Source organism: Fusarium mangiferae (genome assembly GCF_900044065.1).
Source record: "Fusarium mangiferae strain MRC7560 genome assembly, contig: FMAN_scaffold002, whole genome shotgun sequence".
Lineage (NCBI taxonomy): Eukaryota > Fungi > Ascomycota > Sordariomycetes > Hypocreales > Nectriaceae > Fusarium > Fusarium mangiferae.
Window position 1 is genome coordinate 2,709,657 of NW_024573922.1, and position 22,791 is coordinate 2,732,447.

At 48.3% G+C, this 22,791-nt stretch overlaps 7 protein-coding genes across 7 annotated transcripts; 4 read left to right on the forward strand and 3 right to left on the reverse strand.

Moving 5' to 3' along the window:
• Positions 1-162: 162 nt before the first annotated feature.
• On the forward strand, positions 163-5,269 carry FMAN_05802 (putative cpc-3 protein; the record flags this gene model as incomplete). The annotated part of the gene is made up of 6 exons (XM_041827496.1): positions 163-378; positions 448-2,574; positions 2,629-2,967; positions 3,024-4,017; positions 4,072-4,490; positions 4,541-5,269. The coding sequence occupies 6 exons, from the start codon at positions 163-165 to the stop codon at positions 5,267-5,269; spliced, it is 4,824 nt and encodes a 1,607-aa protein (XP_041678454.1).
• Positions 5,270-6,840: 1,571 nt separating this feature from the next.
• On the forward strand, positions 6,841-7,573 carry FMAN_05801 (putative ubiquitin-conjugating enzyme CDC34; the record flags this gene model as incomplete). The annotated part of the gene is made up of 2 exons (XM_041827498.1): positions 6,841-6,906; positions 6,965-7,573. 2 exons carry the CDS (start codon positions 6,841-6,843, stop codon positions 7,571-7,573), a joined length of 675 nt encoding a protein of 224 aa, XP_041678455.1.
• Positions 7,574-8,384: 811 nt separating this feature from the next.
• Positions 8,385-11,362, reverse strand: FMAN_05800 (uncharacterized protein; the record flags this gene model as incomplete). The annotated part of the gene is made up of 7 exons (XM_041827499.1): positions 8,385-9,065; positions 9,125-9,390; positions 9,442-10,764; positions 10,816-10,971; positions 11,019-11,100; positions 11,150-11,206; positions 11,267-11,362. The coding sequence occupies 7 exons, from the start codon at positions 11,360-11,362 to the stop codon at positions 8,385-8,387; spliced, it is 2,661 nt and encodes an 886-aa protein (XP_041678456.1).
• A 2,011-nt stretch (positions 11,363-13,373) lies between these two features.
• Positions 13,374-14,743, forward strand: FMAN_05799 (related to DNAJ-like protein homolog; the record flags this gene model as incomplete). The annotated part of the gene is made up of 3 exons (XM_041827500.1): positions 13,374-13,453; positions 13,662-14,394; positions 14,453-14,743. The coding sequence occupies 3 exons, from the start codon at positions 13,374-13,376 to the stop codon at positions 14,741-14,743; spliced, it is 1,104 nt and encodes a 367-aa protein (XP_041678457.1).
• Positions 14,744-16,281: 1,538 nt separating this feature from the next.
• Positions 16,282-17,073, forward strand: FMAN_05798 (putative HAD superfamily hydrolase; the record flags this gene model as incomplete). Its single annotated transcript, XM_041827501.1, has 2 exons — positions 16,282-16,290; positions 16,345-17,073. 2 exons carry the CDS (start codon positions 16,282-16,284, stop codon positions 17,071-17,073), a joined length of 738 nt encoding a protein of 245 aa, XP_041678458.1.
• A 264-nt stretch (positions 17,074-17,337) lies between these two features.
• FMAN_05797 (related to 2`-O-ribosyl phosphate transferase RIT1) lies at positions 17,338-18,812 on the reverse strand (the record flags this gene model as incomplete). The annotated part of the gene is made up of 3 exons (XM_041827502.1): positions 17,338-18,332; positions 18,391-18,425; positions 18,481-18,812. The coding sequence occupies 3 exons, from the start codon at positions 18,810-18,812 to the stop codon at positions 17,338-17,340; spliced, it is 1,362 nt and encodes a 453-aa protein (XP_041678459.1).
• A 350-nt stretch (positions 18,813-19,162) lies between these two features.
• Positions 19,163-20,530, reverse strand: FMAN_05796 (putative NAD binding Rossmann fold oxidoreductase; the record flags this gene model as incomplete). The annotated part of the gene is made up of 3 exons (XM_041827503.1): positions 19,163-20,226; positions 20,277-20,439; positions 20,507-20,530. 3 exons carry the CDS (start codon positions 20,528-20,530, stop codon positions 19,163-19,165), a joined length of 1,251 nt encoding a protein of 416 aa, XP_041678460.1.
• Positions 20,531-22,791: the final 2,261 nt, after the last annotated feature.

Here is a 22,791-nt window from a genome sequence, read left to right on the forward strand (position 1 = left end):
CAGAAGGGGATTTTGTCTTTCTCTCCTCCTTATCTTTCATCCATACCTTGGATGTCCTTATAAAATCCTCAATACAACATCATTTATCATTTCAGTATCGCCGTCATGGCTTCTTCCCTGTAGAAGTCGCAGCTTTTGCTGTGACTTCCTCTTTCTGCAGACATGGCGGGGAAGCAATCTGGGGTTTGGAACACACCCTCGGGTCTAAAGAACAACAAGAATGAGTCAAGTTTCCCGGGCTTGCTACCTGCTGTTGCGAGCCCGGAGGTCAACAACAAAATCGAATATGGAGAGCTACAACAGAACGAACTACTAGCCCTCGAGGCTATTTACGGTGACGACTTCGTCATGCATACCGAGACTCAGAGCGCCTGGAAGGTACCTTTGAAGAACCCTAATCGAGACCCATCATCTTGGCCAACAATGAAGCTCACGACCTATTTCTAGAAGTCAGAACCGCATTTTGATATCCGGATAAAAGCATCATCGGATGAAGACTTTGCTTGTACGCTAGGTTTTGTCATGACTGCAACTTACCCAAAGTCACCTCCTCTTATCACATTGAAGAACTACGATCTCAAGGACGTCACGACATTCAAGATCCAGAAGTACCTAGAAACGAAGCCAAAGATATTTGCACAGGACGCACAAGAAATGATCGATCAAATCGTCGAAGGGGTACGGGATATCCTCGAGGATGCTGCGCAGGCGAAGGCAAACGGGAAGCACCTCCCTTCTCTCGAAGAAGAACGAGAGCGGCATGAAGCTTCCATGGCGAGGTTAGCAGAAGAGAAGAAACAAGAAGAAGATCGAAAGAAAGAAAAAGCGACGCAAGAAGAAGATCGTATCATGGCCGAGATGCTCCAACAGCAGGTTGAACGACGGAAACAGAAAGCCAAAGAGTCAAAGCATCGCAACAGCGGCAATATGCCCCAGCAATCTTCAACAAGCTCAGAGACAGAAGAAATCATCGAGTTCGAGCAATTATGTAACGCTACGGATCAGTCAGGAAATGCCCTCGTCTTCAAGGCTGTTACAGGCAAACGCCACCTTAGGCAGGGGCCTGTATCCACCGTTTACGAAGTCCGACCTGTGCTGGTCAATGGGCAAGGTAGCCTGCCTTTGGCACTGAAGCAGACTGTTATCCGCACCACAAATAAGGACGCGAAAGAGTTCAAGCTTCAGCTACAAAGTCTCGACTCTCGTCTTCAGGACCTCAAGTCTGTGAAACGAGTTCATCATCGGCACCTTGTTGAAGTTTTGGGCTTCAAGGTCCAATCCGGGCTTTCTGCTGACCTTGCTGTCTCGAATATGTGCACTGTGAACATCTTGTCTCCCTTGGCAGAAAACAACTCTCTAGAGGAGTTCTTGGAGCTTGCGAAACGGGTTGTGGATATTGGCAGAGTGCGTTCCTGGACACGGGATCTGCTTGATGCGCTCAATTTCCTCCACAACAAGAATATTGCACATCAAGATATTCACTCAGGGAACATCCTCCTGTTCCGAGAGCCGAATGGGCAAATCGTCCCCAAGATCTCCGATGCCTGGTACCAGAGAGAAATTCATTCTATTACTTCAAACAAACCCGGTCTTCCAGGATTGAACTCTGCCAAGTCTGCCTACTGGCTGCCCCCTGAGATTGCTGGTGCATCTAAGCCCTCGTATACGTTCAAGACTGATATTTGGGATTTCGGCGTTGTGTTCATTCAGATGATCTTTGGTCTTGACGTGCTACGAACATACTCGTCGCCCAAGAATCTCATGGAATCGGTCACGTTGTCCCATTCGCTGCATGAGTTAGTCAACAGATTCTTCAAGGAAGATAAGCAAAAACGGCCTCGAGCTTTTGAGCTTGGATCCAGCGAGTTTTTAGCCACTGATGCCCCGGTTCTTTTCCAAGATTCTCCTGCATTTCCGTCAACAAGTTCTCCGGTATCCACACAAAACCTTCCGGCAAGGCCTCGACATGAGTTTACTACTCATCGAGGTCCCACGCTATCGCGGTACACAGAAGACTTCATTGAGGAAGCCAGGCTAGGAAAGGGCGGTTTCGGAGAGGTGGTAAAGGCGAGAATGAAGCTGGACGGCCAAATTTACGCCATCAAGAAAATTAAACCACGTTCCCAAGCTAACCTAACAGAAATCTTAAAGGAAGTAAGGCTTTTGTCTCAGCTTAACCATCCTGCGGTTGTCCGATACAATACTGCATGGGTTGAAGAAGCTCCTGATCAAGCCGAAACTGAGGACGACACATCAACTGGATACTTTACCGAAGAGAACACTCAAGGAACTGGGTCTGCCGGGATCGAAATTGAATTTGCTGCCAGTACAGGCGGGCTTGATTTCATCTCATCCAATGCCAATGTCGACTATGGATTTGAAGACTCTGAAGATTCTGAAGAAGACTCTGATGAAGACGAGTCAGAGGACGATGACGATACAGAGGATGAGATGTCTATTCATAGAGTTTCTTCGCCAGATAAAGAAAGAAACGCCATGTTCCAGCGACGAGCTCGATATCAGCGTTCATACAGAACCATGCTGTACATATCAATGGAGTATTGTGAGAAACGAGTAAGTAACACGGTCTGGTAACATCTCCTATACGTAGTTGCTCACGATTGCCAGACCCTTCGAGATCTGATTGCAAGGAATCTCTACAAGAATACTTCTGAAATTTGGCGACTATTTTCTCAGATTCTGGAAGGTTTGGCTCATATCCATGGGCTTAGCATTGTCCACCGTGATTTGAAGCCGGAAAACATTTTCATTACTAGCGACTCTGATGGCATTGACAATGTGAAGATTGGCGATTTCGGACTCGCCACCAGCGGACAATTCTCACTGGAAAAGCCAAACGGAAACACTCTGGAGACAGACGATATGACGAGAAGCATCGGCACTGCATATTACTCCGCACCTGAAGTCAGGTCTACGGTCAACGGCATATATAGCACCAAGGTCGATGTAAGTGGACGGGTGGATTGAATTCGGACGTTTCCACCTTAAGCTAACGAAATCAGATGTATTCGCTAGGCATCATTTTCTTCGAGATGTGTTATCTACCTATGATAGGTATGCAAAAGGCCGATGTCCTTGGTAAGCTTAGGCGGCCGACACCAGTGTTACCATCGGACTTCAAGCCCACGGACAAAGCTCAGGCAGAAATCATATTGTCTCTTGTCAACCACAACCCCAAGGATAGGCCTTCAAGTACTGATCTTCTCAACAATGAAGAGCTACCTATTCAGATCGAGAGCGTCAGGGGTAGACAGACTCTTGCTATACTGGCAAATCCAAGCTCGCCATACTACCACAAGACGCTTTCGTGGCTATTTTCGAAGCGGATGGACCCTATTGAGGGTTACGCTTGGGATATGTCTGCGAGGTCATTGAGTCCACAGGAGCTTCTCAACCAACTACTGGTTAAACAAAAGCTTGTTTCGATTTTCCGTAGCCATGGCGCTCTAGAACCTCCCCGAAGCAGCATATATCCACGGACATCACATTATGGAGATAATGCTGTCCAGCTTTTGACCACGAGAGGCAAAGTGGTGCAGCTGCCCTATGATCTCACACTGGGCAATGCGAGGACGATGGCGTATTTTGATCCAGTAGTTGAACGATCTTTTACCTTTGGGAACGTTTTCCGGGATAAGAACGATGGAGGCCATCCACTGATGTTTGGAGAAGCTGATTTCGACATTGTCACCACTGACGCCCTGGACTTTGCTTTGAACGAAGCAGAGGTTCTCAAGGTGATGGATGAGATTGTCCATGCATTTCCTTCCTTGTCCACAACTCCTATGTGTTTCCATCTGGGACATTCAGACCTTTTACAGCTTATCTTCGAGTATTGCGGGATAAGCCCTGCAAGTCGACGTGCAGCGGCAGACGTGTTGAGTAAGCTGAACATCCACAATTTTAACTGGCAGAAGATTAGGGTCGAGCTGCGGTCACCAACTGTAGGTGTTTCGGCTATAAGCGTGGACGAATTGCAGAAATTCGACTTCAGAGGTAAGTGAGATAAGGGACACATGTGGAGCTTCAGAGCTAATAGCGAACAACTAGACACTCCGAACAAGACATTCTCCAAACTGAAAACTCTTTTTGAGGGCAGCAATATGTACCAGCGAGCTTCTCCGACAATCGCGCATCTCAAGGAAGTCATTGAGTATTGCAAACGCCTGAGCGTAGGAACAAAGATCTATATCAACCCTTTGAACAGCTTGAAGGAAGCATTCTACACAGGCGGCATCATCTTTTCATGCATCTACGATAAAAAGGTCAAGGATGTTTTTGCTGCTGGCGGTAGGTATGATCAACTTATCAGAGAATTCCGACCCAGGGCCGGTGGCCAAGTTCGAGAAAAACATGCAGTTGGATTCAGTTTGGCATGGGAGCGATTGGCAAAGATTCCCAAAGTCGGAGGGCGATCGTTCTTGAAGAAATCCGAGGACGAGTCAAGCGGAATCTTCAACGCTCGACGAGTAAGTCATCCACATAACCATATGTGAACACTTGCTGATATATACGACAGTGTGATTGCTTGGTAGCTAGCTTCAGCGCTGCTGTGTCGAGGTCTTTAGGTACCGAAATACTTCAAACGCTCTGGGCACACAGCATCAGCGCTGAGCTGGCCAAGGATGCCAGATCCCCCGAAGACTTGTTGTCGAAACACCGAGAAGAAGAATATTCTTGGCTCATCATCATCAAACAGGATGCAATGCTCAAGATCAAAAGCTTGGGACGAAAGGATGTGCCTGATGCAGATATACCAACAACACAACTGCTTTCTTGGCTTCGTAACGAGATCCGAGAACGCGATTCAAAAACAGTGGTGAAACTTCGCGGCAACAGCTCTGCAGATACTACTAATGGCTCGGGCTCGGGTGAGAAGGAAGAGCAAGAGGTTCGTGTGCTGGTGGCACAAACACGGAGCAAAAAGTTCAACCGTAGAACGGTTGTGGAACAAGCTCAAAGCACTGCGAGCAGCTTGGTGAAGTCTTTCCTTGAAGGCCCTATCTTGGCCATCGAGACAACGGATCAGGTCATGGACCTAATCCGCGGGACCTGCCTCTCAGAGGTTGAGGGGTGGCGACAAGTCGAACAATCGGTGACGAATACGGAAAGGAAGTACATTCGTGAAATCCATGACGAGCTGGATAACCTGAGATTTAAATATCAGAAGAAGGGCGACGGTTCACGACACGCATTCCTGTACAATTTTCGGTCAGGTAACTGCGTGTATTACGATCTGGGGGCCTAAACTTAGGGTTCTGATATCCTAAAATCTAATAATATCTGCAAAAATTTTAAAGGTTATGATGAGTTTATGAAGTTTATACCAAAGCCTGGCTACTTGCGCTAAACTCAGTAGATTTGAGAAACTCTGATGATATTTGCACAGCTTAGATAAGAGACTTGAGGAACATCCTTGTAATTCATGTACCATATGGTAGTTAGTCTAAGAGAGGAAAAATAAGGAACACAGTTGGCCCTCCTCAATCCTGCATATTGTTTTGACATGAATCGTACTTGAAACGCTGATGACACACTGCAATCAGGGACAAAGTAAAAATGCTAACGCCGAATCAGCCCAAACACGCATACACAGTACCCTAGAGCAGCGGCTGGAGAGTTTGTCGATCAGGTACAATCATAATCAAGACAAAGAGATGAAAAGGGGGTGTTCCAATTCCGCAGCCATGGCATATTGATGACCTGTTTCTCCAATCCTATCTCATTCACTTTTCAGTACCATCAAATAAATGGCTATAAAGGACGGGAATGCAGACGGGCAGGGCTGCCCGGGGGCGGACGGGAACGGATACGTACCTAAGCGTGATCTTGGGGTGGGGCCAGCCTCAGGGAGGTGTGGGACCGACGTCAGTCTTTCCCGCCGAAAGGGAAAGGGCAGGATAGGCACGAGACGAGGGGCAGACCAGGGCAGGAGCCAGGAGACTGGAGTCAGAACCAGAACCAGAACCAGAACCAGAACCAGGTGGCAGGTGCAAGTGGTCACCGGCCGGCCCAGAGTGGATTTCATGCTCCGGTCCCCGGATGGCGGCGGCAAGGCCGAAGTGAATGACTCTGTAGGTACTCTTTACCTAGGCAAGGTAAGTACTTCTTCATCGAATGCCCAAGGTAAGGCAATCAATTTACTAAGCCTTTTCCCTCTTCTTTTACCTTTCTGCCTTTTACCTCAATCCATGTTGCTTTTTGAATAAGAATAGAAGAAAAACACTAGGTACAAAAGGGCCATCCCTCTTTTTTTACTTATTCTTCTCTTGACTTCTTTTCCGCATTCGTCTTTACCGGGCGTTCCAACCTCAAACACGTTGGCTATCAAGGTTACCTTACATCTTGTCAAGCGATAAGCCAACAACCCTTCAATAAACAACAAACAAACACTCCTCCCTCCTCCGTCGTCAACACAAAAAAAGGGCAACATCCAAACAGAACTTGCCAACAAAGCAAAGCAAAGCAACACGAAGGGAAGCGAAGCGGCTGCGGCTTCTTCTAAATCCAACACCACCTTGCTCAACTTTTGCACGTCCAATCGCCGAAGCCGCCCCTCCTCGACCGCCCTTTCCGTCCAGCACAGCACAGCACAGGCAGTCAACAACTCCCTTTTGCCGCTGGCGCTGGCGCTGGCCTGACTTATTAAGCCCGGCCCAACTCTTCTCAACCCTTAAACTCGCAACAATCAACTTACCTCACATACTCTTCGACTTTCGGTCTTTTTCAAACACACGCTCGCTTGGAGGATTCTTGTCGTTGGACGGGCGGAGTAGCGCACGCGCACCTGAACACCTTGTTTATCGATAGTCAGTCATCATGGCGCAAAAGAGACTTATGCAGGAGCTGCAACCCCTTCAGAAGGAGAAATGGGTCAACATCGAGGTATGTCGTTTGGTACCATGGAGCAAACATCGTCTAACCTGATCGTCTTCAATTCAAGACCGACGACTCAAACCTTCTGGTCTGGAAGATCGGCCTTTGGGTTGTTAACCCCGACAGTGTCTGGCACGGAGCCTATCTCAAGGCAGAGATGAAGTTTCCCAACGATTATCCTTACCAGCCGCCCAGCTTCAAATTTCTCACCAAGAACATCTGTCACCCCAACGTCTACACCGACGGCAACCTCTGCATTTCCATCCTCCACAAGCCGGGCGAAGACGAGCAGTCAGGCGAGCTGGCCAGCGAGCGTTGGAATGTCCTCCACGGTGTCGAATCGGTCCTGCGATCCGTTCTGCTCCTCCTCGACGATCCCGAAATCAACTCACCCGCAAATGTCGATGCTAGCGTCCTCTATCGCGACAACAAGACCGAGTATAACAAGCGAGCAAAAGACATCGTTGATAAGTCCCAGAAGGATATCCCGCCAGGGTCACGGATGCCCACTCCCTCCGAGCTCGCACCTGCACCACAAAAGCCAATTGATGACGATGCCGATTTCTGGAATATGACCGACGAAGAGGAAGACTTTGGCGGCAGCGATAGTGACGAGGACATGGAAGACTTTGATGATGACGACGAGGATGACGATGATGTTAGAGACCAGAAGTAGACTTCCCCAGAAAGCCACGCATCTCTCAGCGTGGCCAGGACGAGTCATGGCTTGGCTACTTTTCAAGCCTCTACCTTCTACACCATTTCGCGGCATCCTCTTTCATCTACAGTACTATCGACATAGCGAGGTCATTTTGTTTCATTTTTAAGGCGTTCAAGATGCGCATTACTCGGAATGGGACGAGCATTGCAAGCATCGAGCGATACGGACATTGAGGGAATGCAGGAAGACTGGTGGTCTCTGTGTTATACGTGTTGTTTACATGGAGCAAGGGTGTGTTTATCAGGCGTGCTTTCTATAGACAGAATATACAACTTACAAAGATTCGCTTGGTGCCATAGTGAGGAACATCTGATGATCATATTCCCTATCTTGTCCTACTTAGTTGAAGAGAAAGCGGACACTCGTACAAGACATCTCTAGTGTTGATATTGATTGATAAAGAACCCGCTTGACGCCATGTTCTGTTTCTAATTGGGAGACCTATCTTTGTTGAGGCTATGCGCATATTGTTTTCTAAAAGCTGAAGTTGATTGGGATTTTTCAGTGTGTTGGCTTGATATGTCTCGTTGAGATGTCATAAGCTTGAACTATCAAGCAAAATGGCATGTTCTACCTTGTCCTGACTAGGCTACATGAGCAAGACCCAAAACTCCATGCGCTCAAATGCTATTCTAATAACCATGCTATGTAAACCAGGGAACCCTCCATAATGGCGCGCTGTCTTCGCCTAAGAACCAAAAAAAGAAGAATGTTACCCCTTACAAGCAAACGTCGGCATTCGTGAACTCTTATCTCTTAGAACCACCTAAGGTTTCTCATCTGGTATGTCCATGTCCATCAAATTCTTTGATTCCGCTCGCATTGATGAGTTTCTGGACAATGACATAAAAGGAGGCGGCCTAGCCTTCTCTTGCATCTCCGGACTTCGAGGCTCCTCCGCAGCAAAAGCAGTGTTGGTGTCCAAGTAGTCAGCTGTTACTGTGCTCGGTGTCATGGTAGCTGATGTTGGTTCTGTCGGAGCTGCTGAATCTTGAGTACGGCCTATAAGTGAATCTGGGATGTGGCCTTCCATAGCACTGAAGCTATGGACGTAATCCGCCATTTCAGTGCCGACTCTTTCGTCGTCATCAGGGAGGAAGGGGTTATCAAATCGGTTTCTAGCATCGTCACTGCCGATCGAGGCACGATTACTGTCCATCGAACCACCGCTATCAGACCGATGCTTTCTCTTAGAAGGCGAGAAGGACGAATGAGGTGAAAGAGACGAGCTGGACTCAAAGTTACCCATCTGCTTGGACTCGTTGGCTGTGGATTCTTCCTTGGATAGCTCTTGACGGAAAGCTTTATTTTCCATCTTGATAAATCGTTCCAGTTGGGATGATAGATGGTCTTTGGGCGTTTCAAGGGCGTCTTCCGTTGCGTATACCAGCAGTGGTTTCTTGGTATCGTTCCAGATATCGACCAATACTATGTCGATAGTCGTTTTCTGTAATTGTGTTAGTAAGAATAATCTCCCCTGCTTCAATCAATCTCAAGTTCTCTTACCTCCGCTCTAACGGGCACTTCTCCATAAGGGGTATAAGCCAGCCTCCACCATTGATCTCTTGGTTTGGTCTCCTCGTCATCAAGGTCTATCAGATCTGCTTCCTTCCGTTGGCAGACATACAAGACGGTGGGTGATGCAACTAATCCGCGAAGGAGATACCTTTTGCAGGACATGGGTTTCGGACGACTTGGCTTATCCGGTACTGTAAGGAGTCTCCCCAACGCTCGCTGTTTGGCCGTGATCTGTTCGAGTTCTACGTCGAGGCCTAGGGTCATTTTAGTCACGGGGACAGAAGCCTTTCAAAGCCAAGACTTACCTTTCATCTTTGTCTCAAGATCCGCAAGTAAACTCTCAGAATAGCCCATCACATCTGTGACCTTCTGAGATTCCAGATACGCGTTGTCGTCCACATCTGGAGGAGCAATGCGGTAGTCAGGGTACTTATCAGTATCGAATCCCGACTTCTCCAAAGTCTTGAATCGGAGGTAGCTTTCCAGGTAACTCCTGTATCCCTCCCACTGATCGATCGCTTTTTTCAAAACTGCACCCTTATCATCAGTTGCGTCGCCCCACGTGCCCGCTAAGCTAAAAAGCTGTTCTTTCTCGTCCTGAATACGTTTCATTTGTTCCTTTGTTTGGCACCACCCATGCTGAATCCGACGTGCCTCGTCTTTCCGGCTCGTGAGGTACCTTTCCGGGTAGAATTCCAGGGGAATCTCGAACGAATCGCTTGGCCCATCACCAGTGGTGTCTAATACCAGAATATCGCCCATCTTTTTGAAAAATGCCATCTTCGATCCATCGTGTATTTGATCCAAACCCACAGTATCACTCCACATGACGTGGTCAAGTGCCTCGTACAGAGTTTTGATGTAGTTGTACTCATGTTGGAAGTGCTCTATCTCGAGAAGACCAAAGCTTGCGACTTCTTCTTCGTCATCCCCGTAGAATAGCGACACTCCAGCAACTTGCATCATTGGCTGAGCAGTATCAGGGTATCTTTTGCCAAGCATCTCATAGAATTGTTTCTCCATGCCCTGCGTGTCGAATTCCGCCAAAATATCTGCCAGAACAGATATCGAGCCATAACCACGCTCGGTAGAGTCAAGAAATGCCATCAATCGGTGTACTTCGTCCTCAAATGCACTGCCGCTCTTGTGCACGCTAGGGTCTGAGCTGCCTTCTTCAGCCATTTTTGCCAAAACCTCCGGTGATAGAATGATTTGTCCTCGCCACCAGTCATTATTACAGCCGTATGTGGTAGCAGGCGATCCAATGCCGAGGAGTATGTTCCGTGCAAGAGGAATTTCATGCAGAATTGTGAGGAGCCCGCCGAGGCGGTGTTCACCACCTTGCACACTGCTGATTACCAACATTGCGGGCGCGCCTGGAGTTCTCTTTCGCTTTGACGGTGTAAATTCATTTACGGAGCTCTCCTTCACAGGATCAGATGGGACAATAGCCCAATCGGCCGCCACATATGTTTCGCGGTTTGCAGGACCAAAATGGGGAGGCGGTGGCTCCGACGTTCCTATAATACCGGACTCGTGATGTGACACCGGTAGTCCAGCTTCTTGCGCCGACTCACGAATAGCTCGTTGCATGTCATCATCCTCTTGGGCTTGGCTCTCTGGGACGCCTGTGTGTATCCTGGTTAGCGCATATTCATGGGGGTGACCAAGAGAGTTACCGGGCACATGTGCCGCAGTCCAGTCCACCATCGTACCCAAGGGAGATCGATTGTTTGATCGTGAAGGAGGTCTCGAAGGAGCGCCATACGCGTGTGACTCTGAAGGGGGAGTTACGCCTTGAATGACGTTGTGATCGGAAGACTCGACATGGAAGGCTATGGGGTCAGTTGACGCTCGGAGGGAAGCGTGACATTTTACTGACAGATACCAGTCGTATTGTCGTTACCGTCTCGATCTGCGGTGAACATAGAATCGTCCCAAAGCTGTTTATATTTTGCTCGAAACTGTGGTACGATCAGCATTTGCTGGAATGGGCCTGGAACATATTCGTACGCTTTGTTCGTTTTCGTAGAATTGGCTGACAACGTTCTCGGGTTTCCAGTCACTTTGCTGTCAAGTAGATATATGTCAGTCGCAAAGCTCACTTTGAGGGGTCTGCCCAGTGCCAACCTTCAGAGCTTGAATAATCAGCTCACGATCGCCCATAGGATCGAGACCCGTGAATTCGACCACACGATCTATCGAGTCCTGCTGTGAAGTCTCCATGGCTGGGGCTGAAAAGTCAATCGTTTTCTATGAGTTCCAGCAAGCTCAGTCTGTCGATCGGACACTCCTCCCACCATGAGGGGGTACCAAGGAGCTTAATTCGATAGATGTTGCCCACTAAAGATAGGATGATGCAAACAATAGTCTGAGCCGTTTCCTCTAGGCTGATGCTGATAGTGATGACTATGTTTTCGACGAAACACGCTTGCCGACTGTTTGTTGTATTGAATAAATGACGATCTAAGCGATGAGCTTCCGCAGTGTACAGTTGCGCTGCAGTAGAGGGGTACGTACTGGGAGAGATAAGATAAAGAATTTCTTGGCGTGGACTTACACGTGCCAGCCTCCAACGTAGGCAATTCGAGGGAATCAACCTTAAGTAAGAGACTTAGGTAGGTAGGTAGATACATTAGAACGATGTACTTTTATTTCTCTAGCTAAGGTATACAGAAAGAAATAAACCCGGCGGCATTAGTCATTTTTGATTTGTTAAATGTATGATTGCTTTGACAATAGCTCCACAGCAAATATGCCATGTCCAACTCCATCAAACAATCACCGTTGAGCATTCTATTAGGTAGGTACCTAGCTAATCAAGCTTCAAGTCTGTATTCTAAAGCAGCTACTCGTGTATGGAACTACTAATATTCAAAGTGACTTCACAATTGAGCTGCTGAATCCTTCCCCTCGAGTTACCCCAAAGTCGCCCGTATAGCATGCAAACCATACTACCTATGTGACATAAGATCTAGATGATCAAGGTCCCTTTAGAGGCATAGTGCGTGCTACATAGGAGACCTTAACACGAAAATAACAATTTTTTGATAACTGTAAAAGGAAATTTAGCCAAAGAAGCTGTCAACTCATATCGGAACCATTAGAGCATCTCATCCAAGTGTGTTAAGCTTAGAGGTTAGAAGGTTCTAGAAGCTTCGACCATGGACCAGGGTTGTCGGGAATAGCTGCAGCTTACAACGGGGAACGGAATCCCCAAGTCATAGTAACAGACCTCGATTCACGACAGATCTGTGCAATGTCTCACAGCGCACAAAGATGGCAAAAACATCATAGCATGGGTACACCCATACAAATCATTCAGGCAACCCCATAGCCAGGCTTCATCATAGATCCGCTCAAGCTTCCAGCAACCATCTTAAGCTTCAAGTTGGGGCTCTCGAACTGCATTTCTGGCGTCTGGGGCGTCGTCTCCACCACCACGGCTAAGTATCGTCATAGGTCAATTATCCCTGTCAAGTTGTCAGGTATCGACAGATTGAGCCCGACACGAGGACGAGAGAGCATGACCCTTGATGGTGTAGTTAGTGTAGGTAGTTTGCGGAATTGACTTTAGAGAACTTTGCAAAGAGAGTATTCCCAGTAGCATACTTCCTAGGTAGACAATACAGTCGAACAAAGAATTGATGATAGCAGCAGATGTACAGGTACTTCTCGTTGTTGTTCGAGAGATATCCATCGATCGACTCGACGTCACCCCCACCTGGTAGACTGGAGGTCAGCCAGCCTCTATTCCACATCAAGTTCCTTTCACATTGCGGTGTCTTTTCCCCCTACACTTTAGAAGCTTCCACAAGGTCCCATGCCCCAGTATTTCCCAGCAGTGGCTTCTGGAGATTGTCACGGTAGCATGGCGTAGTGCTTTCTCGACCTTGACTCTGAAGCGTCACTGGACTGATCTTTTAATCCTCACCTGCAGATTCCCACTCATCTTTTGTGAACTCACTCTTGCACTAAACCATCCCCTCTCTTTAACCTCACATCACATCACCTCATTCAACCTAGAACGAAAACCTCTTCTCATCATACTGAAGCGCACTTTTGGTGTTTGTTTTTCACTGTTTCAACAAACAATCAGCAATAAGCAATCCTTGATATTGCCACCCATTTCTTCTTGTTATTTTCTCGATCCATCGAACCCATTTGGCTCGCCAAAGTTTAGCCACATCGCGCACCTAAATAATCTTGAAAAACACAACTTCTAGCGGGCGCGATCATGGTCAAGGAGACGAAGCTCTACGACACCCTCAACGTCAAGCCTGAGGCAACTCAGGACGAGATCAAGAAGGGATACAAGTAAGTACACAATCTCTATACGGAGCTGCGGCAGCGCAATACACAATACCGTTCTCTCACCAGGTTCTTGCTTTTGCAAATGCACAAGTAAACCATGGTTCGTATTCAGCGAATTGACGAAAGAGATTCTCTTCGCTGAATTAGGAACCACTGCGCATTCCGTCAAGCATCATGATCCGGTCAACACCGCTAACCACACCACCTACAGGAAAGCAGCCTTGAAATGGCACCCAGACAAGAACAAGGATAGCCCCGATGCGGCTGAAAAGTTCAAAGAATGCTCACAAGCATACGAAATTCTTTCCGATCCCGAGAAACGAAAGATTTATGATCAGTACGGCCTCGAATTCCTACTCCGTGGCGGTACCGCGCAACCCGAAGGTGGTGCTGGTGGAAACCCCTTCGCCGCTGGAGGCATGCCTGGCGGGTTTGAAGGCTTCAACTTCCAAGGCGGTATGCCCGGTGGAGGCGGCACCCGAACCTTCCACTTCAATACCGGCAGCGGTGCTGGCGGCTTCGGCTTCAGCAACCCCGAAGATATCTTTGCCGAATTCATGCGTAACGGATCTGCTGGTGGTATGCACGGCGGCGACGAAGACGACATCGCTGGCATGTTTGGCGGATTTGGCGGTGCTGGTCCTCGAAGCCGCAGTTCACGCACACGCTCAGGCTTCGAGCCTCGACCTAGAGAAGCTACTCCTGAAGTTACCACAGTCGAGCGGCCCCTGCCTCTAACGCTTGAAGAGCTCTTCAACGGTGTGACCAAGAAGATGAAGATTAAGCGTAAGACTTACGATGAGACCGGAAAGAGAGTCCAGACCGACCAGATCCTTGAAGTACCTATCAAGCCGGGCCTGAAGAAGGGTTCCAAGATCAAGTTCAACGGAGTCGGCGATCAAGTAGAGGGAGGCCGTCAAGATCTTCACTTTATTGTCGAAGAGGTAAGCAGACCGTGTCATAATTCTTTCTATGAAACAATGACTAACAAACCTACAGAAGGAACATCCTCTCTACAAGCGCGAGGATAACGACCTTGTCCATGTGGTAACCCTTGATCTCAAGGAGGCCTTAACCGGCTGGCGAAGGACCGTGACAACGATCGACGGTCGACAGCTCAACCTCGAGAAGGGAGGCCCAACTCAGCCCAACAGCGAGGAACGTTATCCTGGCCTGGGTATGCCCATCTCTAAAAAGCCTGGCCAGCGAGGCGACTTCGTCATCAAGTACAAGATCAACTTCCCAGCAAGTTTGACTGCTGATCAGAAGCAGAAGCTCAGGGAGATTCTGTAAAGCGGCGCCGTCGCCGAACCTACCTGCAACTCTTACTGGATACTAGACGTTCGCTTGGGGAAATTTCCAACCTCAGCAGCATCGGGATTCGGTTAGGAAGATTTGCACTACATTCAATTCAAATGGTGTTTTGGCGTTTGGGGTTCTAATGATAATGAAAAAGAGTGGAAGTTCGACTGCACAAGCCTTAGCGTGGAAGGTCAGGCCTGGTTGCCCAGAGTACACAAGCGACATGAGAATGATAGGAAGTTGACTAGCATACGGCTTTTTGATATCCATTTGACGGCTGTTCTAATTGGTGTCTTAGTAGAAACGATGTCATATATACTATAGTAGCTGTCTCTAATAGTACGACAGATTCAAGATCGAAAGAGAGTAATTTGCTGAATGCCCGAGGAACTATCCGTATGAGGTAAAAACAACTCATCTGGTACGATCGCGATTTGGGAGGGTAAATACTCTTTGTATCGCTTAATACGGTATGTTACAAATCCCGCAACTGGTATGACGAGGGCGTTTATTGGAGGTCCACCGCCGTTGAAGAGTGACAATGTTTACGTGGACCATGCATGTTGATAGACGGACTCTGGGTGAACTCTCCGAAGCCTGAACCGCCATATCTTTGTACTCACTTACATATGCTTATGCGAGGTCATCACTGTAGGTCGGTCTAGTGCATACTGAGCATAATCCATGATTGTCAGAGGCTCAAAGAGCAAAAGGCAATGGTGCGGGCCGGTTGACTGGAAGAAAACGGGTCCCTCTTTTTAGTGTCATATTCTAACAGGGATTCATAGTGCTTTGATGACGACACTGGGCGGTTCTTAGTCGGACCTTACCTTGGCTGAATGGAGGGGGAGGGGCATTTGATTCGATCTGATGTTGATGCTGGGTTGACTTGCGAGGGGTTTGTTTTGTCTGACTTCCACGTGTTGACGATCGACAGTTCTTTGAAGAGCAAGCCGTTTCTTTTCTTTGGTTCTGTGAGTATACAGAGGAGTATTTTATCAGCACAAACAGCTCTTCTAGCTGTTCGATTTAGTATATAAGTTAAAAAGACATTGGATTTTAGAAAGCCCTCACTGCTGTAGCTAATAAGTCCCCTTGGGGTGGCTACCTACCTATTCATGAACGCGGGGTTTCTTGTTGAATCTTACGCATGAGGTGCAGATGCATATCAAACAACCTGTAGAGTTCATTGCAAGACAACCCGGGCAACCCCCGGCATCACACAGTCGCACCTGCATATTCCAATTACAGCATATTGCAGTTACAGGCAGTCGTAGTAGCAATGGCAGGTGCAGTTCCCGTTACAGTTCGAATGTCCCTGCTCCGTTGAACCAAGGCACATCCTCCATAAAACCTCCGTTCCCCCACAGTAGCTCCGTCACTGTCTTTTCTTCCTTCACCTCCATCTATTCCTTGCTCCACCTGATTTCCACAAGGTTCTTCTCTTCTTCTCTTCGTAATACACCCAATTCCTCTGGGAACTCGTCTTTGCTTCTTCTCTAGAACTTTCTTCACCACAATCCGCCAAAATGCCCGAGGTATGTTGCTCATGCAATCTCGATCTTATTCGCGCTTACACTGACAATTTCCAGATCAACACCCTCCTGTTCGATTGCGACAACACACTCGTCCTCTCTGAGGAGCTTGCCTTCGAGGCTTGCGCTGGCCTCATTAACGAGATCTGCGAGGCTCGTCAAGTCGAGATGCGCTTCACTGGCGAGACCCTCATCAAGGAGTTTGTCGGTCAGAACTTCCGCGGCATGCTCACCACCCTCCAGAAGAACTACAACATCGAGATCTCACCTGAGGACATGGAGACCTATGTTCGGAAGGAGGAGGACGCAGTAATTGCCAAGCTCAAGGAATCTCTCCGACCTTGTGTTGGTGTTGATGAGCAGCTCGAGAAGCTTGCTGCCTCTGGCAAGTACACCATGTCCGTGGTTTCTTCCTCTGCCCTCCGCCGTGTCCGTGCCTCCATCGAGAAGGTCGGTCAGGACAAGTATTTCCAAGGCGATGTTGTCTTCTCCGCCGCCACAAGTCTCGAGAAGCCCACCAGCAAGCCTGATCCCGCTATCTACCTTCACGCTCTGGAGAAACTTGGCAAGAAGGCCGAAGAGGCTGTCGCTATTGAGGACAGCAAGAGCGGCACTCTTAGTGGTACTCGGGCTGGTATCAAGGTCATTGGTTATGTTGGCCCTTATGCTGAAGACAAACAGCCCGAGATGGAGAAGACTTTGAGTGACGCTGGTGCTGTTGTCATCATGCGGCACTGGTCCGAGTTCCCTGGTGCTCTGCAGAAGATTGAGGCAGGTGAGGTCTAACGAAACGAGCTTTGTTGTTGAAATTGCTTTGAGGAATACCCAAAATACATATCGGTCAAATAGCGAAAGAGATGGAACAAATCACCTAGATCAACTGAACTAATAATAAACTTTACCAACCTTCTGCCCCGTTGTGGTAACCATTCGCCATTTGAGACAATGTTGAAACTGAGACACGACACAGCTTGTTGTCTCAGGTAAAAGGTCATTGTCTCATGATTAACTTGTTGATCTCGAATATATATATATTCTATTTGAACTGCATCATTTTCGCCAGTCCATTAAAAAGCTGTTGACACTCTGTAGAGTGGCCCGACTGGGGTTGGCGCTTGGGTAAGCTGTCATGATGAAACCCAATCTCGACTTTATGAAAGTCTTTGTAAATGAGGCGTCTTCTGTTGATTTTCTGATGTTCCCGTCATCATCAAATAGGTAGCATGATATCGCAAGGGCCACGCCGACTGATAGATCTCGCCCTGATTCGCATGCCACCACAATTCGTTGCTGATCAGGCTCTGTGGCCGAGGCAAGATATTTAGCAGCAAAGCCGCATATTTCAGGCAGAGAAGTGCGAAGGTTGCGACTAGCCAGCTTGTTTTTGCCAAGGCCGGCTTGCATGTAAGTCTTGGATTTTATCCAGCTATCCTTTGGTGTGGAGTCTTGAGTTATGACAATGCGACATTCTAAGGGGTTGGCGGGAAGTGGTAAAGGGCAAACTGAAAGGTTTTGTGTCAGCTTTACTTGTGTTCCTTCGTCTTTCTTGCTAGCAGCATGATCGCCGACTAGTCTGGAGATCAGATCTGGCAGTTCAGCCTCCGGCGTCTTGAGAAGCTCGTCAATATTCTCCCAAAACAAAGGCGCTGTAAGGTCATGCGCCCACATCTCAGTATCGTCAGCCGCACCTTGTATATATCCTCCCTCGTCCATCTCGCTGCCTACAACTCGGCGACTAGCCGTGCAGCATATGACAGGGCGGAAGTCGTCAAATATGGAGGATGTGTCTTGGACAGAAGGAAGAGATGAGTCTGGGGTGACCCAGAATGGGCGGAGTGGTTTTGTCAGGCATGTTGGAAGATTGAGATTGAGTGCCTTGAAGGAAGCAACGAATCCAGGGATGAGTGCGCATATTTGGGAGTGCGTTGTTGCTGGGAGATGAACTGGCAGATAGAGATTTGCTGAGGATGGGTTTGAGGGTAGAAGAGTTAGGTTGAGGACTGTGCACCAGATAGGAATCGTCGATGAAAGGGCATCAGGCATCCCTATATAAGTCAGTCGTCACTGTTTCCGAGGCTCTGGTTGTCATGAGAGAGAACATACTCTTTCCACGGCGAGTAGAGTCGACGATTATGATACTGTCAACATGTTAGTTGTCGTATAACGGGACAATGACTAGGCCTCTATACGTACCCATCATTGTTCTCAATAAGCTCAACCAAATGCAAGTTCAACCTCCTAGTGCTAAATTTCCACGCCCTCTCATGGCCATCTGTACTCTTGAAATACGCACTTGCACCTTTACGCTCAGGCGGAATATACCAACTTCCACAACGTTCATTAGCCACAAGTGGTCGCGGGCTATAGGCTTGAGACACCGCATCCACAAAGTCTGCGTCGGTTTGGATGCTAGTCAGACGGTTGTGGATTGTAAGCGTGGTGCGTTTGAAAGACGCCATGAGTTGGGACATGGACAGTTGTTCATTTTGAGGGAGTATCAGATCGGAGAAGCGGGGTTCAGGCATGATGGCTATACAGGGAGAAGATGTTTCATACGAGGTTAGCCTGAGCTTTTATGTAGTGAGAAGTATTGAAAGATCAAACCCGGCTCTGTAATGAGGGTATATAAGGTGTGATGTTGAGTTTTTGGTGGAGCTTAAGAGTTTAACTAAAGGGCATGGTGTTTTAGTATCCACCCCGCATTAGACTCTGAGCATAATCATATTCACTAAGGAACCGGTAGATCACTTCTTAAAAGGTTGCAATAACAAAAGACTTGATCATTACTTTTGGCCGTAACCCATCAGGCATTTCTACACGTAGCATATGGTATATATCTTTCCCCTATTCCTTTCCTTTCCTTTCCTTTCATCCATTACTCCAGCCTCCACTTGCCGTTCTCGACAACAATCTTGACCTCTCGGTTCTTATCAATACTTCTTCGGCCAGCCTCAAGAATAGCCGTTGTGGCAATAGTGTTTTTGAGAGTAGGGAGAGGCTTGGCGTCAAGGTCCTCAGGCTTGAGCTTGCCAGAGTTGACAGCTCTGCAACCATCAACGAACTTCTCAATAGAGATGTAACCATAGCCAGTCTGGCCAGCGAAGTTGCCATCCTCATCAGGAGCATACTTCATATAGAAGGGGTTGTACCACATCAATTGACCGATAGAGTCATCCGCGACGTCGTAGCCACGCTTGGCCTGGTCGACACGGATCTCACCGTTGGCAGCGAGGTAATGGAAGTATTGGTTCGAGTGGACACCGGCCTTTTGGGGGGCGGTCCACGAGGCTGTGTAGACACCAACGGCTCGCTTGCTGGGCTCGCCGTTCTTGTTCCAGGTGACGAGAAGCGAGATGGTATCCTCGGTGATGGAGTCGCAGCCTAGGTCAACAGCAACACCCTTGGAGGAAGAGGCGTTAACGCTCACGGGCACATATCCGCGCTCCTGGACCATTGAGTCGCAAATATCGATGTGGTGGCTGTTGAGGTAGTAAGAGATATCAGACTCCTTTCCAGCCCATGCCTTGAAAGTCTCGAGCTGTGATTTGGGCTGAGACATGTAACTGTAGAAGTAGTTGAAGTCGCCGAGCTTCTGAGCTTTTGCGCGAGCATCAGCGTAAGCAGGGTCGTAACGCTTGTGGTGCTCAACGTAAACGTAGACACCCTTCTTCTGGGCGAGATCAACCAGCTCCTGGTGTTCCTCGAGGGCCTTGACAGCGGGCTTGGTGATCATGACATGGATGCCGCGCTCAATGGCGTACTTTGCGATGGGGAAGTGGGTAGGGTCGGGGGTGAAGATTGTGATGGCATCGCCAGGCTTGAGAGCGTCAATGGCGGTCTTGTAAGCGTCGGGGTCGACCTTGTCGTTTGCTGGGAATGAGTCGAAGGAGGTGTCGAGGTTGTTGTAGACTTGTTGGATGTTCTTGTTGAGATGTTCGCCTGGGGGAAGTTAGTCATGATCATGACAGTATTGTCTGGGGGATACTTACGAATAGCAGGGAACTTCTTGCCATTGACGCCAACCATGCCCAGCTTGTTGACCTTTTCGCGACGGCGCAGATCAAAGAGACTGAGACCAACGACGCCAACCTTCTTGTCTGAGCCAGAGGCACCGCCACCGACGAAGCCGGTGGTGTACTCTCCAGTACCAATCTAAAGGTTTCGTATTAGTAACCTAGCATGAAATGAGTGTGAGAACGTTGTTCTTGGATCAACTCACCATGAGAACATTGAGAGGCTCCATTGTGATGTTAAGCCGAGGGGCAAGGCGGGGGAGGGGCAGAAGCTATGATGGGATCAAAAACAGGGTATGAGGGTATATAAACGAGTCCCAAATTACGTATGAACGTGTATGGAGGTCAAATTAAACGCGAGAGGGTGTAGAGACGAGGTCTAGAGTGCAATCATGAGAAGATGGACATGAAGGTTGAATACTGTTCTTATGAATGCTCGCTCATGTCTCCGCTAGCTTGGAACAAAAGCTGGGGGACACTTCGGGGTTCTCTCCGGACGTGATTGGAGGAAAAAAGAGTCCCCGCGTCGAATCCCCCCAATCTCAAGCTCGAGAGATTGACAGCTTTGGGAATATGGAGTCATGATGCCGGATAAATCTTGTGTCGAGGTGCTCATGTGAGTGTGGGGATGATACAGCTTCGCAGAAATCTGGGGGAGACAGTGGTAGGGGAAGAGATTGAGACAGAATCCTTGAGATGATGGTGCCATTGCTATGTATCCTGTTGCGGTCGATTCGGTGATCATATTGGTGGTGTTTGTCTCACATCGATAGCTAACATCGGGGGCGGGGAAATCCCCTCGTGCTATGACAGAAACCGTCAAAATTGGAGAGAATGAATGATCTTCACAGTACATACATAATTTACAGAGGCGATAGGTTATCATGACAGCAATTCTTGAGAGTACGGATACTGGACTACCTAATGAAGGATAGATCGATTCATTTCCCATTCTGACTAGAGAGGTATCTCTCACAGGAACCATAAGTTCGATGGAGCGTCTAGAAGCCAGAACCACCAGCCCCCAAACCCATGAGGATCATCACTCTAAATTGCCATGGGTTGCGAGGTGCAGTGAGGGGAGAGGGGTTCAGACTACAGAGAATTAGTGCTTTGGAGGGGCCGATATCCCCCCACCCCCACGGCACTAGAATCCCCGGCTCATGACCGAAAGCAATGGTAATCATGGGTGATATGATTTGATGTTCACAGCAGCAGAGTTTATAGTTACAGCTTGTGAATCATCAGTTGAAACCGTTTCAGCGTCGTATATAGATTGTTGATAACATCAATTGTCGTCACGTAATCAAGTGCCGAAAGTCTATCAAAAGCTTACTCACATCCAGTTCCAAGTAAATTGATAGGTACAATATCAATCAACCTTAGTTAGTCTCGTGACTTTGACCCCTCACGTAACACGGCATCAGGTGCCACGTTGGGGGTACCATCGCCAGAAATTCTCCGCCCACTCAGAGCCAGACTTTGACTTTTACCCCATCAACACCAAACGCCAAATTCCTCACCTCGACAATTTACAGCACACTGCCAAGTAAGTAACTAACTCGGGCGCGCACACACTCAGTGCAAGTACAGTACAGACATGTACAAGCACAAGTACAAGCACAAGCACAGCCCGGTCACCTTCCGGTCAGTCTCGATAAACCATGCACTTTGCCTCTCTTACACACCGTGACGCCGCAAAATACAAGCCTTGGTCAGCTCGGGGTCCAAGGCAAAAGGGTGACTCTCCACCTGGACCTACTGTACATAGAGCTCATATCCCGGCCGGCTAATCGACATCAGCGCGGGATGTTGAACATGGATTTGCCAAGCGATCCAACGGTTTCTTAGACCTTGAAGCCTCCGTCTCCTGTTCGTCCCGCCTAACCGGTCCCCCTCGTCTGTTTCTAACCAGCATTGAGACTGGTGATGGATGGGAGAGGGTGCATCAATAGATGTCAGTGCGAGCGAGAGTTGTGTTATTCATGGTAGTGGTGGTGTTTCGCTCTGATCGGAAGTGCCGATCTCGCATCCTATCAAACAGATCACCCGGCAGCTGAAGAGGCAGGCAATCGGTCATATTGGCATCCTCTTGGCCTGGTTATACTACCTGCAGATGTTTTTTTCTCTATCTGTCCGTCGACTTTAGCCGCAGCATGATATGGCATCTTGTTGCATCATCTTGTTCGGTGTACTCAGTGTGACCAGATTACGTGACGGCGTATGACAGTCTCATAGCCTCAGACCCAACACATCACTTCTGAGCTCTCTCTGCCGAATGTTGCGCAACTCTTACCATCCCAAATGGATATTTCGGTGGTCCTCTCTTCTCCAGACTTACATTGCATTACTCCAATTGGGGGGCGATCGAGCCAATACCCACACGGTCCTTTGAGCACTTGACTTCCCGAGGCGAATCCACCCCCAAACTGGTTACTCTTACCGCGAGGTACGGATACAGTAGCGTAGGTAGCGTAGCGAAGGTACCGAA